Source organism: Anomalospiza imberbis, chromosome 5, assembly GCF_031753505.1.
Source record: "Anomalospiza imberbis isolate Cuckoo-Finch-1a 21T00152 chromosome 5, ASM3175350v1, whole genome shotgun sequence".
In the NCBI taxonomy this organism is placed as follows: Eukaryota; Metazoa; Chordata; class Aves; order Passeriformes; family Viduidae; genus Anomalospiza; species Anomalospiza imberbis.
The window spans coordinates 22,344,035-22,359,930 of record NC_089685.1 but is presented as its reverse complement, the minus strand read 5'-3'; the positions used below and the strand labels follow the sequence as shown (position 1 = coordinate 22,359,930).

The following is a 15,896-nucleotide window of genomic DNA, read 5'->3' as shown; positions in this document are numbered from 1 at the left end:
AAAGTCCTTTGTTCAGTATTCAGCTTAGCCAAGACCCAAGTCAGTTAGGGAGGCACTGCAGCCCTTCCCATCCTTACACAGGAAAGTCAGTCAGCACTTATGGCAGTATGATTTTCCCTTTTGAAATTACCCACCTGGCCTCTTATTTTATTAATACACTTATTCTTGAAAAACACTCAGACTGCAGAAAAACCAAACAGTTCAGGAGACATTATATACACATCAAGCATTTAGCAGTCAATTCAATGTTTGAGGAAACTAAGTGCCACAGTAAGACATCTGGAAAGCAAAGCATGCTGAGCAAAATTAAGCTTTTTCCAAACTGGCAATCAGGAAACCAAGGCTGTAAAAGGGTCTGCTTTTCCCAGAGAGAAAAAAAAAAAAAGCTGGATCATGAAAGACACTAGGGAAGGTGCAGAGGGTACATCAAGGCAGAGACCCCCTCCAGTTTATTCATTAGGACTCCTATTAATCCATATAAAGCACCACTTGTAAAGCAGTCTAGAGCTGTGGTTTACATTGAAGTCATCTTCAGGTGCCTTGACTCCCAGCTGGGTATTCCACAGTGAAAATTAAGTTGAAACCTTCTTGTGTCCTTCCCCCTTCTCTTTTCACAGCTCTAATTTTTGAGGTAGACACACCTCACAACCTTTCTCTTCCCTTCCCTTGCTGCTCTGTTCTCAAGTCTGCAAGATGCTACAAATGCTCCTATCACCTATGTTTCCATATAGGAAAATATGGATCCTGGAGCTTTGTCACACACACACAGGTATTCATGCACCTGTACCTTTATCTTTGCAACTGATTTCCTATCCCCAGCTGGAGAGAGGCCAGAATAGTCATCTTTGTGCTTGGCAACTCAAATGAAATGCAGATAGATTACCAGAAGGTCCCACTGGTTTCAGAGAGTTCATCTCAGCAGCAGGATACTGTAACTTGCCCACTCAAGGCAGAGAAGGCTGGACCAGATCTTGCAGCAAGTCAATAAAGCATGGTGATGGAGAAAAGCAAGGAGACCCCATTTGTGTGGCCAATCCAGTACAACTTCTAAATATTTGGCAAGAGTCTTATTAAATATGATACCATACAGCTGTGAGGACGTGGCTTAGAGAGTAAGAGGAAGATTTCCATCAAAATTTTAAGACTCAAATTATTTAAGATGCAACAAAAATAATTTTACCGTTTCGTTGTTTTAAAATACATTGTTTAAAATGTTTGCTGCAGGTACAACTTTAAGGGGTTAAGAGAATTATGGTATCTTTACTCAACTTGGATTGCTAATAAAGGCACACATCCTCCGTTTAATTTTCCAGTTAATTTGAATAAAGATGAAATATTCACTGGCATTCAAAGCCATAGCAATGAAGACAAATGTAGTCCAGGAAAACTACTAATGCAGCCAAATAAGGTTTTTTCCTCTTAAAACCCTGCTGAGTAACTTCAAAATTATTTTGGTATTATTCTGGATAGCAGCGTAGCCAATACTGGCATATACACCAGCAGAACTGAATTTCTGTGAAAATTCCAGGAATTAGACAATTCGTTTTTCACTATAGCCTTAAGTAATGAAATAAAATTTCAAACTGATTAGGAAAAGGGATTTTACTTCAATGAAAGAATACCTATGACTTTAACACATCTTTCTACACAGGAAAATCTGGAAGATTTAACAAAAGGAATTGCACTGTGTCAGGTGCATTGATAGCTATTTCACATTAATATTGAGGGAAACCCACATTATTTAAAAAGCTAGTTAAACATAGAGAACAACTCAGAATCCAGTCTTACTGTGGTATCAGAGATTATTTATTTTTCTTACAAGGCAAGTCTCAATATTGCTTGAAATTTTTAGTGCACAGAATTTGATTCAGAAAACATCAACAATAATACTATTTCCAATGCCTCTGTTATACTCACTGTTGATTCCTGAAAAATACTTTTTGGCTTTTGCCCCATAGTACTAGCTTGAAGTTTTTGAGTAATATACCAGAATTCATAACACAAAGTTCCAGGAGATTACAGCCAGTTCTGTGTCAGCCCTAATTTTGTGAATATGGACACAGTCAGAATGGTATAACTCAGTTTCAGGATAAGTTCAAGCTGGCCCTACTTAAAAGAAATACAAGTTTAAAAAGAAAGCAAGGTCTTCACACAGCTCTGATACAAGCTAAAGAATAAGGCCACTTAAACTTGGTCCTTTTTTTTTCCCATTAAAAAAAGGATGACAGAAACATTGTCAGTTAAGTTTATAAGTCACACATTGCATAACTCAAGACACACTGCTCTCTCTGACATTCCACTGAAGAAGAGATTGCCCCAGCTCATGAGAAGTACGGTAGGTGGTGAAGGTACACAGCTGTGTACCCTGAAACAACTCTCACTAGAAGGCAGACTGCTTTCTAACAGGCTCTTTGTGACGGGGAAATTTTTCCTGATGTTAGAACTAAAAGAGGAAGCTCTTCCACTACACACATCCACTGCATGACCAGCCACTGCAGCTGAACAGCCATAGGGAGAATCAACGGTTAAGCAGCAGTACAAAAGCTGCAAAAAAAAGAAAAAATTAGCCACAGCACTGCTGCTTAACATGCCAGTCCCTTCTATAAAGAAAACACTTTCAAATTAAGTACAAATTCTTCCAAGCTGCTTTTAAATATCACACATACTATTTACATATTTATCTTAGTTCAACCCCTAAAGATAGAAAAAAATTTCTATTGTGCTTTTCATAGCATATCTGTGTTATATTATCATGTACACTTCCTTTGCTGATTATTTAGTTTTGATGGGGGACAACAAAATAAATTTTTGGAGCACTTGGTATTAGAATAACCAAATAGTTTTAATAAAAATTGATGATGCCATTAAAAAGGCAGAGGATAAAAAAAATAAAGCTCCTTATTAATGTATTACTAAAATCTACAATATTCCACCAAGTTTACATAGTCACAGCAACATTGCACTGTTAAGAGGACAGTACATTTGTCACAATCTATTTATTGTCCAGGTAATTTTTTAGCCAGTTATCTACAAGTATTATTTACCACAGGCAAACTAAATACTGTGCTTTTAAGAAATCTGCATAGAAATGATTGGATGTTTCTTTTATTTTGGATATATTTACAAAAAGAATTTCTATGTGTGTCAGCAATAAATAATCCCAATATTCAAAATGTCAGTGCTCATGCACACACTGACAAGATGGCTGCATGCTTTAAAAATAATTTTTACAGTACAGTCTCCTTCATAGCCCTCTCTCTAATAATAGCAGAAAGTGCATTTTCTTCCATATTCTTTTCCCTTTTCTTCTGTTTTCATTTAGTCTTGCTTCTGAGGGATACAGCCTTCCATCTCAACAACTTCTGGCCAGCCTTCATACTTGTTTGTGTCCTTGTTATTCTTTATATGCTATAAATGGAAAATATCAATCTGCCATTAACATGAAGTCATTTATCATTTTGGTTTAACTCATAGGTTTAAGACATGTACTTATTTTCAGGCCATGGACAAAGAAAAAACATTATTATCTTCTTGTGCTTTGAATCAAACATAGCAATCTATAAGTATTCACCATTTAAAGTAACTTGCTTAGACAAGTATATGGTAAAAAGTTAAGCCATACAGGGAAAACATTTTTAAATTTTATTATAGATATTTGCTTAGGAAGAGAGAATCAAGGAAATTACCAACTGCATTAAAGCATGAAGCACTAGGTAAAAATAAATAAGGATACTAAATTTACAGGGCAATGAAAACAAATAGTAAGATTTAAAAGAACATTTTATTTCTCTACCAAACAACCACCTACAGTCGGTAAGACATTATTGCCTCCAAGAGTCTGCCACTGTTTCTGCACTTAAGTTTCCCCTCCCTTACAAAGCTGGCAGAAGAAAACACATGTTTACTCTGCTAGTACAAACCTACTTTTACCAGTAATTAAAGGCAACATTGGCACATGCTGAATTGTAACAGCTAAAGTATAGGAATATCTTCTATTTCACAAATTTTGCAATGGCAGCAATTTGAGAGAAGAGCAAAGCTAACAGCTGGGAACACCAACACCTTAACTACCCACTTATCTCTTGGAAGCTCACTGTTCTTAGTGCATCTAAAACACAACACAACTCAGGCAGAGAGCTTTGACTTCTTCAGTTAATTTGATTCATTAAAAAGATGAATAATCTAGTTACTGGCATAGTAACATCTATACCATATAAGAATTTTTTTCTTATTTATGAGTCACCAAAGAATCTTTTTTTTTTGTATGTTTAAAAGTTTAAAAGTAGGAAAAGGAAAAAACTTGAAAATAAGATTGTGTGCCAGTACTGCAATAGATACCCATCTTGAATAAATGCGTGGCATTTATAAAACATGCTATGCCACTATTAATGCAAGCTGTTAAATTCCAGGTTACAGAATCACAAACCTGTTCAAATGGACTTTTAGTCTTAATTCCTTTACCACCGCAGAAGACCCAGTTGTCTCTGAAGCCAAGGTTTGCAATGGATGTGCTTCCTAATTCAGCGATCAGTTTCCGTGCTTCCTCATTAAGCCTTGAACAAACCAGAGAAGTTCATATGTGAATAAACCACATGCCCTTAGAGCTTTCATTGTTCAGTGCACCATTCTGCTTTGATCTTATTTAATATACTTTAAGTCAGTCAATATTGGGCAAGATCTCTCTTTCAGAATCAGGTAAGGCTAGTTCTGAAATCACCTGATGCATCGAGTGCTGCTCTTTCATACTATAATCTCAAGAAACCAGGATATAAACCTATCACTACACCAACAAAAGCCAAGAACTCTCTCCTGTGAGAATTTGTACATCTCAAGTTCTGTTAGCAATTCTCCAAGCAACTAAAAAAGTCAGTCTTTAAAGTAAACATTGGTTGCAGGCTCAAGCTGAAGTCTAGATGAAGTAAAAGCTCTTTCAGATTAGAAGAATGAAATTAATATCTGAAATAAGTTCTCATCTTCTTGGGGCAGTTAATTCAAAAATCAGAATGCTGCATCACAGCATGGTTCAATGCCTGCAAACCCAAGTAGGATAATTTTAATATCTAAAGAAAAACAGTTCTGTAGGATATCATTCCAAAATCTCCAAATAGCAGCTCTTTATTTCTTCCTTTAAGTTAATAAAGGTGCTTGATTACCAAACAAGACAAAAAACTACAGCTTACTACCACCTATTGAGATATAGCTGTATGACTCACTTTAGCCAAAAATATGAAGATTATTAAATACTTGGAGATTATTTGCCCAACCCATACTCCAACTTTCTCAAGCATTAGGGCAGTTTGACTCTTCACAATTTTGTTTCCAAGAACTGGCATTTATATGTACTATCAACTACCAGTGGTAGTTGTAGTATTGTCAGTAAGCAGTAGTTCCTGTCTGTCAGCATGACGAGGCCAAATACAACTTCTTGTTTAGCTGTATTCTAGCTACAAACAACTTTCAAAAACATCAGCTGTAATATGATTACTGAAGCAAAACTAACTCTACTTATTATTACTTAACATCTAAAATGTCAAAGAAGAAAGGGAAGAAGGTAAAATGTAAAGTAACAAAACAAGTGAACAGAACAACAGAGAGAAGATCCAACCTTGGCTAAAACCCCAGTAAATTCTTTCCTAAAAGCAGTGAATGTAAACACACTTGACTATTTACTGTAAAGATCACACACTGCAAAGTCAGGACTTAGTCATAGGGAAGCTGCTTCTGTATCAAAAATATGGACAAGTTGTAGATAACAAATTGAACCAACGGAGGAAAAAAAAACGTACAGACCACATTAACAAAAAGTAAATTAGTAAAACAACAGAAGAAAAAGAAAGAAGCTTCAATTTTCACTGTGAAAAGCAATCCTTTGGATAGGATGACTTAAGTGAGGAGTAGATTATAATACATATTCTACAGTAATTATTAGCATTTATTGAAACTGACCTAAGCTGTGAATGCTTCAGGAGACCTAAACCCACTTAGGCTACATCTAGATTAATAAATCTAATAGCTTTAGGGTGAAACAGTAAAACATTCAGGCCAAAAAATATAAGGTTCACAATAGTAACTTATTTAACTTTAAATGTAAGGATACAGGCAAGGCTTGTTGGGAAAGGTCTCTGCCATCCTGTAACCACCAAACTCTGTCTTGAAGTTGATCTGAAGAAAGTGCTGATGGAACAGACACTTTCAACCAGAGTATGTTCTCATAATCATGTTTCTATATCTGGACCTATCTGAATTTACTAGCCTAAAACAGAATGAGCCATCAGCAATAGAAAAATCAGCACACCTATATCTGCTTAGTTTTAGTTTGATTTTTATTGTGCCCAAATCACATCTACATTACAAAACTAATAAACTAAAAGTATAGTTTCAAATCTGTCATCTTGGAAGAACAAAATCTTATTAAAAGTGGTTGTGTGATAATGTATTTTTTCAGTATAAAACAGCATGTAAAAGTTTAAGCAACATTTGCTGTTTAAAATCAATTACATACTTGGTTGCACCATCATCATATGTTGCCATTAACACAATTGTTCCATCTTGGATGGTTTTCAGAAATTCAATAAGTGGTGCCACATCTGAAAAGAAAGAGAACATAAAACTGTTTAATAATAAGCAACAATTCTGTATTTAAACATCTGCAAAGACATTACTTTTAAGAATATTTGTAAAGATAATATATACACTATTTATATATATAAAATAGAACTCTTATTTTATAGAAAGAGTTTAATCCTTATTGGGTAAAGACATAACCACTAATAAGAACTACTCTGGAGAACAAGTCTGTTTGATTATCTACACCATTCCCTCCCACCTCAACTACTTGTGTTTCTTTAAAGTTGCACTCTCCTCACGATTACAAAGGTAGAGGTGAAGCACTCCCTTAACTATCACCTTAAATCACACAGCCAATGGAGTCTGGACAAGAAGGAATAAAAAAAGCACATCTGTTGTTTCTCTCTGACCAGTGTACTTGCACCTACCTCCTCCCCACATGTCAAAGAACTTAGTATCTAATAATTCTCCTGTTTTACCTGAAAGAAAAGAGAAAAAGAAACATTTGGTGGCATCAAATATAGACAAAATTATTTTACAGATAACATGCCCAACTCCTCTCATACTCTTTCAGACAAAGTACTGCAGAAGGCACTAAATAAATGAATTGTGGTAACTTCTCTTTTAGTGGTTTGTGAAAAAGTGCAGGGGAAGGTAAGAGGAAAAAAGTGAGAAGACCCAGGGAAGTGTTGGAGGCCAGGCTGGTTATGGCTTTAAGCAACCTGGTCTAGTGCAAGGTGTCCCTGCCCATGGCAGGGGGGTTGGAACTGGGTCATCTTAAAGGTCCCTTCAAGCATAGACCATTCTATGATACAAGGCAAAATTCTGATTTTGCTTCAAGTGGAATCTAAAATAAATCAAAACACCCACAGACTCTAAAACCAACACAGAATATTCAGTTCATATATCTGCCCTTTTTTAAAGTTGGTTTTGCAAAAATAGACAGTATAGCTATTGACTGCCATCTAAAAAGCCCATGAAGTAGCAAGTTTTAAAATTAATATGGAAAGTCAGAAAGATTAAAATTAGACTGCATGTTTTGCTGTAGACTTATTACTGTAAGTAGATTTAAACATCCAGAATAAATAGGAAAATAGTGGACAATATAGTATATCTTATTGCCTTTTCTTACTATGCTGTCTGCAAAGGAGTATTTGATGGAAGGTGGAGTTTTTTTTTAATATATACATTAATTTAAAGTTTGGAAGACAGAGAGAAAGCCTGCAGCTATAAAATACAAAGATAGGTATTTTGGTTTTGAACAGACTGAGACAATTTAGGAAAGCAACATAGGATTAGGAAGTATTGTTCAAATTATGCTTTAGATGATGCAAATCTGAGTACAATCTGCAAATAACAAGAATTTATATTGCAGTGAAATGACAAAGTGCTATCTCAGTGCTACAAAGAATCGTTTCCTTTACATTAAAGACAAATATGGCAGTGCTGACATTCAGTTCAGCTTTCAAGGTAACACACAGCTAAACTTGTTTGGTTTTCATGAAAATTACAAACCCGTAACACAATCACTTAACAGGATGTATTTATGGACAAAGTCTATAGACCAAATATACTGATTCAAGTGAGGAAATAATGAACTGGTCTTTGTAGCTACAAAACTGTTAAAGATGCTAAAGAAGTTTCACTGAAAACAGAGCAACAGAAGAGTGCATTCTACAGTATAATTAGTGATGGCAATACACAAGGTCAAAAGAAGTAGCACGCACCTCATGTCTTTTTCTGGTTTTGCATTAGGAATTTATGTGATGTATCAAAAAGACAGTACCACTGCACTCCACATTACTATTTTTACAACCCATTTTTAGAAACAAAAATGCACTGAGATTTTGTGCTTTGTAACAACAAGGCATCAGTGCCAATATCTGTCATTAACTCAGTATAAATAAGCTGAGTACTTCCTTTTCTCCTTGGTGCTTGCCTTTCACCATCCCATAGTATTTCACATTAAATTTCAGAAACAGTTTGAAAATGAAGACAATCTGTCCACTTAAATGTCACTCACCATTGACCAAGGCCATATTTATTCCTCTGCCAACATTATTTTTTACTCCACTCATTAAACTGCAACAAAATGAATTTTCATTTTTAATCAAGCAATCTTCTGCTGTGAAATATTTCTGTTTTTTAACTAGGATCAAGTTCTAAGAGAGACATAGTTAAAAGACCACATGTTCATGAGTACTTAAATGAAGCAAAATCTCCTTGAACTAATCTGTGTTATTAAGGAACCACTAAATTAAGAATAATACATCAAGTATCCCCAGCTGTATTGATTTGATTGCTTAATCATGGTTTCAAAGTACATCTGTATATTAAAAGTGCCACAAAAATAGTGCTGTTTATGTAGTTATTAATGTTTTTAAAAATAAACAAATGTTTATTTGTGGAGCTCAGCACAGTCACATAACCAGCATTTTAAGCTTTTTTTTTTCAAGCACACAATAAACAAAAATGAGTTAATGAGTTTAAAAGGTAACTGAACAGAAACATTTAAAATTCACATGAAGAAACAAGAAAGGCAAAGCACTTATGTACTCATACATGTAACAGGAAATCTAACTGCAAGAAAAATAGCACACTGATGGGACTTTAAGCAAAAATTGCATACAATCTTGGACTACAATCACATATCCCAAAAACATGTCAGAATCTAGGACAGCAATTCATTGATCAAACTGAAGAGAGGCAAAGGGGCTGAAGAGTCCCATTGTGAAGTGGAAGCCCTTCAGAGTGGCAAAGAAGAGGTAACAGGAACATTAAGATTTAGGTAGGATGCTGTGCCTTAGACCATGGTGGCTGTACCACTCCAGTGAGAGGAAGCTTCCAGACCTCCTCATCCCTGTTCACAGGCAACTCACACACTTTGAAGAACTCTGTTCTTCCTTCAGACCCCAAATATCCCAGCACTGACATTTTGAAGCTAGGGTTAAAAGAGGTAACATAAACAGGACAAACAGAAGTTTGGAACAATTACATAATTTAAGATAATGAAGAAGCCTTCAGCTGAGATTAAAGAAAGCATCTCAGCAAAAGCACACAGGTCCTTACATAGGTGCACACATGTCCTTACTTACAAACACACTCTAGAAGATGCTTTAATTTAATCCTGATTAGGATTTCTTTAACCTCCCTAGCTGGCTTTAGGAAGGGGCTGCAAATGTGTACAATCCTGTTATGTTCAAAATTTTTTCACATTTCTTCCTCAGCAATATGATTTTCTGGTCATGTCTGAACCAAGCAATGCATCCTTACACACACAGCTTCCATGTCATCTTTCTCCTGCCAACTTCGTAGTGATAGGCTAGGAACAAGAAATGGTCTATCATAGAAGCACGTAAAAATCTTCCTCTCTGGTGCCATCTTTTGCACCCAGGATGAAGACAGAAGCCAAAATTTAGAGGAATGACAAACTGAACAGACAAGTATCAGAACCAGACTCAGTATTCAGAGAGGCTGTGAAAGACTACCAGATAAGGACAACTCTTGGCAGAGTGATTTTAAAAGGTTTTAAAGAACTAGTAATCAGAGATGACGGAGTTCACATTCTTCTGTTAGTCCCTTAGGTTATACTATCTGCCAAAGACTATGATTTAAATTAAAACTATAATTCAGCAATTTCTTAAAGAAAATACTTGAAATTTCCTGCTGAAATTCAGAATCCAATTCTGCTTAGTAGGGAACTCCACAAGTATTTTAGCCACTGGAGGATCATTTCTGCTCTGATCATGTCATTTTCATGTCACGTCTGAGCAAGAAAACTTCTGAACAAGAAAAACATATGGTAAATAAAGACTGGAACTTAAATGAATAAAGGCAATGAAATTCTGAACCCGTTCTTTTCCTCCTGCAAAATTTAGTAGGCACTTAATTTACAAAAAAGGAAAAAATCCTTTCATTTTAACTACAAAATTCTCTGTAAATATGTAGCAAGAGAAAAATACCTAATACTGAGTTTACTAGACACTGAAACTCCACACATGCATAAAGTTATAAGGGATTCAGATAAAATCTGCAATGATGAATACAAGAATTAATAGTTACTAAAGGAATGTAGTACAACATTCTGCTATTGGGTTACTGTGGCACAATCATGCAACTGGCTTCACACTGAAGTAAAACTGCATGGAGGAGTTGCTGGTAAAGAAGTAATTATAGCCCTTTCTAAAAAGCCCATGAAGTAGCAAGTTTTAAAATTAATTTTAATTTATTATATTTAATATTTTGATGATGGGTCCACTATGTTTTCTTCTAATTTAGATTATGGTTTCCCAATATAGAATAAGGCTATAACTGAACTTGTCAGAAATCAGAACTGAACTTGACAGAAATCCTGTCTCACATTAAAATATCTATATAATACAAAAGAGAAGTTGACAAATTATTTGCATTCTAAATTGTATCAGCAACTTTAGTGCTTTCATAATTCAAGTGACATCCTTACATTTAATACATAGGAAAAATACTCTACTCTGTAAATATCATTCACAAATTATGAAAACATTCCTGCTGTCCTGTCTTGGAAGTATGAAGAGCACAAAGTAATCAGAAAAAGAAAAACCTTTTTGCAAGTGTGAGTTCACAAAATATCTCTAAAATAAGAGCTACTCAAGAGGAAATGAGTTTTTTTCCGAGCTCTGATATATTACTTTATATCCCGGAGACAGCTTGTGCATCATCACAAACACAACAGGCTGCAATGCAACAGCTTCTCACAGGAGGGCAGCCCTTCATCAGTTTTAGAATTCTTCCACGAATTTACGGACTACAAGTTCAGAGCTTTTGAAAGAGAAATAAAACCTCTTATGAGCAAAGAAGGAAATAATAAAAAACCAATCAAATTTCCTGCTGGACAATTAGACAGACATGACCAGTTCCCCTCTGAAGGAATTCAGAAAGATGTTTGCCAAGGAAAGCTGGACTTTAGAATCCAATAGTTGTGCCCACTTCGAGGACTTTTTACAGCAACTACTTGTTTTTCATCACTTTCTTCAGCAAAATATCTAGTAGAGGATTTTTCTTTTTTTTTGGACAGAAATAAAAAAACTCTTCTTATTTAATCAGTCAGCAAGACATTTAAACAAAAGAAAAAAAGAGTAAAAAATCCCAAACAAAACAACCCTACAATCCTGAAATTAAAATATTACTTGCATTCCCACAACTTTTAATCATTGAATCAGCTTAAGTCTCCACAGATATTAAGCTTCCTATATTAAGCAAGCAGAATAAGACAGCAGCATGTTTTGTAACACCAGCAGAAATACCATGCTGAGATTAGATCAGCCTGCCCAAGGTCACCAAGCAAGTCCCCAGTAAGAATGGAAAGTGGAAGGAGCAGCCTGTAGGCTCTGTAGGTGCCCAGGTGAGCTCCTGCTGAGCAGCTGCTCCCCAGCTCCCCCGGATGCTCTGCTGCAAACTGCCTCCCACACAAGCCAGCAAGCTTGAGCTAAGCCAGCCTTACACAGGAATGCTGCTTACTGCTAAAAACAGTCTTCTCTTTAAGATCACTTGAGACTAGCCTGACAGTTACTTTGGAGAGTAAAGTGATGGAAACTGCTACCAATACATTTTCTTCTCTTATACATGTACTATCCTATTTATTATGTGGGGTTCTGTTGTTCACAGAGAAGTTGCCATTGGCTCTAGAATTCATTAGCACTAGCTGCTGTATGTGCTACCTGTACTAATATAGTGTGAGCTGAGAAACAGCTAAACTGGAGTAGCTTAAATGCAAGTGGAAGGCAAAAAGTGTTAAGTGTGACTGGTATTTTTAAAAATCTCCTTGCAACAACACTAACATTATGTCTTTTCTGACATGTCACCTGCAAAATCAAGTGGATTAGATTATGTTATAGGAAGCTGCACACTCCGGTTGTTCCTGCTCATTATCACCCAAAGAGGAAAAACACAGTCTAAAAATAAATATTAATATTCCCATTATGGGGGTTTACTGAAAAGTATTCAGTTAAATACTTTATGCACAGTATTATTGATAATACTGCATCAAAAATGTTATTAAAAAGAGGACTTAAACCAAGCTGTGTCTCGAGGAGTTGTTTTCCTCATTTCACAATTATATAAAGTTTATTAATTTTAGCTACCATCAGCACAGTTAAATAACTACTGATCATTAAAATACTATTTTTCCCTTTTGAAGGCAACCTTAGAAGAAAAGTAGAAAATATGTTCTGACACTGGTACTGAGGAAATATAGTTTAAAAGATTACTTGCAAAAAATACAATTATTCACTGAATTCCTATTAGAGGCACCAGGACAAGTTACATAGAGACAAGTGTTCATCTCAGTTGACAAAGTCTAACTAACCCTTAAGTCTGTAAATCTGAAACAAAGTGCAAGCTATCTTGCATGTATTAAAACAACATACATTTCTGCATTTACTGCAGAGCATTAAGTGTGCTTCATTGGAGATAAGGTTATAATGCAATGTGACCTTCTCATGTCACAAACTTTGACGTGTTTTTTTGCAAACTGCTTGTAAAAAACTCCTAATTTAAACAGCTAATTTTGTCTGCAAAATGTAAGTATTTGAAAGAGACACTTAGAAACAACAGGTAAAAATACTTACACATTATCCTCTACACAAATTTTAGGTCCAACTACATTTGCTGCTCCACTTGACATTTTGAATGCAAAATGCTTTTCAGGACAAGCTTTAGAGATCCCACACTTGTATCTTGGAGGTTTTGTAGCTTTCAAAAGGAAATAAACCAAGATTTTAGAGAACACTACATGTAGGATAACAGACAAATACATTCTGAAGGAATTCAAGGAAGAGAGCAAACACAGGCACACTATCTCATCCATAGTTAAATAGCAGTTTAAAATAATCTGAGTTCCTGAAGCACCTCATTATTCCAACTTCTTGTTGTCACCCTGCTGCTTGCTCTGGCACCGTCATCAAAAGCCACATGCCAAAACTACAAAACAGACTTTACCAGAAATTTAGGAAAATCAGGAGAAGAGGAAAATTAGTTTCTGATTGCATTTGAAGTGTAATTAAGACTTTCTTAACTATGAAAATTCATCAGTCTTTCTGTTATTAGTCAAAGCAAGGCACAGCAGTAATACATGCCTATGAATACTCACAGCGTGCAGCTGCATCCAATGCTGATCTAGCTAAAATGAAAAAAGAAAGTTTTATAAGATGTTACTAATAAAGTGTCATCTGCTATATCATATCCTATAAATGTAAAATATTTCTGTACCCCTATAAAAACAGTCTGGTTGAAATGAAGTATCAAATCCACCTGATTATTATGCTGCAATAAAGAACAACTTTTATGCATTAGCAGAATGAAAGTGATTAGGAATCCCATTCAGAAGCGCTGCTTTAATTTCTGGCTCTTAGAAAGTTATGGAGTCAAAAACCCACAGAGATCCAAAACCTCTGAGAATTTATGGAGTTCAGGGGATTGAAGTGAAATTAATTCCCTCCTTACAGCTTCACTGGGATGGGGTTCCTTCAACCCAACCATTCATGACTCCCTTTCCTGAGGTATGAAGAGACACAAGTGCCCCCACCACGCACACATCTGAATGACACCTCGGTCTCTACAATGATTACTGGAGATGTCTCTGCTGACTGCTAAGGATGGCAGCTCACGCTGCAGCAATCCAGAGGTAAAGAACACAAACTCCACCCATGTACCAAACAAAACATTGTTTGTGTGTTTTTTGGTTTTTTTGTTTGGTTTTTTTTTTGTTTTGTTTTGTTTTTTTGTAATAAAAAGCACCTTGAAAGAAAATTCTGGTTCAAAATAGACTCTGAAATTTGAGACACGTCAACTGCTAATCTTTATCTGTGTTGAAGACTTGGACACATCTGAAATGTTTTGATTACTGCACATTCAACTTAACATGGTAGCATACCTGCACAAGAGAAAAAACACCCCCAAAACAAACTCTAAATCTCTTTAGCAGTAGTAAGGCAGAGCAGAGATTTCCAGAAACATGAATCAAGTCACCTAATTTATTACTCTACACTAAGAATGCGTTTCCAGTAAACAACAACAAGAACAAAAAAGCATGTAAAATTATGCATCCTTGGCAGACAAAAGAATCAAAGTGATTAAGAGAGTAGGTTAAATATTCCATACAGAAAATAATTTAATACACATATATATAAAAAATAAGCACACATTAAAGATAAACACAATTTTTAAGTTGAAGAGCTCAGGCAAAACTAATATGAAATTCTTGATAAAGGCTCAAGTAAACATTAATGTGTCCAGAGAAAACAAAGTCATCACTTACCAAATATGTGTCCTAAGTTTGCATCCATTTTTATTTCAAACACTTGAGATATGACATAAAACGTCAATAAAAATATTGCTATGACTACTACCAACTTTGCAGCACCTGTTCAGAAACAGAAAAAAGTTTCAAAAAATTACCTGCAAATGGTAACATTAGTTTATGAAAATTAGCAACATCAGAAATGTGTATCAGATTACACTCTGGGGAACTCAGGATGATAATTTGTGGACCTACTAAACAGAATAAATATGAAAAAAAAGGAAGGATATTATGGATAGATATTATAATGTAGGATGGATATTACAATGTAGGATGTAACTGCACCAATCCATGAGGTTATCATACCAAATGCACTCTGGTCTTAACTTTCTCAACCTTCATGCTTGTCTGACACTGTAGTACACCAACTCAGCTCAGCAGCCAGGAGAAACCAGACTTCCATGAAAATCCAGCTTAATCAAATGAACTAAGATGATCTACCTGGCTGTTGTCCAAAGGCTAAATTCCCACCTCCTCCATTCCACTTGCATGTTCTTAGTCATGAGTACCTGGTTCCTTACTGTTCACAAATACTGTGTTTCCCCCTGCCCTCAAACTGAGCTACTTCTCTTTTAATATATAGCCCAGACTGAGTGATTAGGGATCTGTTTATATAGGGCAGCTTGGCTACTATGGTCAGTCAGCTCCGAGTATGACATTAAAAAAAAAAAAAAAAAAAACCAACAAACCAAAAAACTCCCAAACCACCAGCCAACCAGAAACAAGCATTCTCACTTACTTTTCAAGAAATGTATCTTAATGACCTTCAAAAAGCAAATTGGATGACTCAAAGGCTATTTAAAAATAAGTAAGAAAAAGCAGTACCTCTCCTGTCTCCCTTTTAATATACTGAAGTAGGCATTTCTAACTTTTACAAGGCTAAGTTCCTGCAGTGCTGAGTGGCCAATCTACTTGCTGGGAAAAAAGCTGTAAGCACACAACCACAGCAGCTTACATCTGAAAGGGAAATGTATGTGATAATGCCACAAACCTC

At 35.6% G+C, this 15,896-nt stretch overlaps 1 protein-coding gene and 1 long non-coding RNA gene across 3 annotated transcripts in view; one reads left to right on the top strand and one right to left on the bottom strand.

Moving 5' to 3' along the window:
- Positions 1–1,576: 1,576 nt before the first annotated feature.
- FAM3C (FAM3 metabolism regulating signaling molecule C) overlaps positions 1,577–15,896 on the bottom strand; it is a 29,608-nt gene continuing 15,288 nt past the window's right edge. Inside the window, exons 3-10 of one of the 2 annotated variants that reach the window (XM_068189880.1) lie at positions 14,861–14,965; positions 13,694–13,723; positions 13,173–13,296; positions 8,591–8,649; positions 6,996–7,046; positions 6,503–6,587; positions 4,427–4,553; positions 1,577–3,408 (exon numbers count right to left, since the gene is read on the bottom strand). In XM_068189880.1, the coding sequence (XP_068045981.1) occupies positions 3,319–3,408; positions 4,427–4,553; positions 6,503–6,587; positions 6,996–7,046; positions 8,591–8,649; positions 13,173–13,296; positions 13,694–13,723; positions 14,861–14,965 (671 nt within the window). In that variant the 3' untranslated portion in view covers positions 1,577–3,318. The remainder of the gene's footprint in view (positions 3,409–4,426; positions 4,554–6,502; positions 6,588–6,995; positions 7,047–8,590; positions 8,650–13,172; positions 13,297–13,693; positions 13,724–14,860; positions 14,966–15,896) is intronic. The other variant, XM_068189881.1, reaches the window with a different exon arrangement.
- Positions 8,670–10,330, top strand: LOC137473844 (uncharacterized). Its single transcript, XR_010999018.1, has 2 exons — positions 8,670–8,925; positions 9,827–10,330. It is a non-coding gene; the product is annotated as an uncharacterized lncRNA (long non-coding RNA).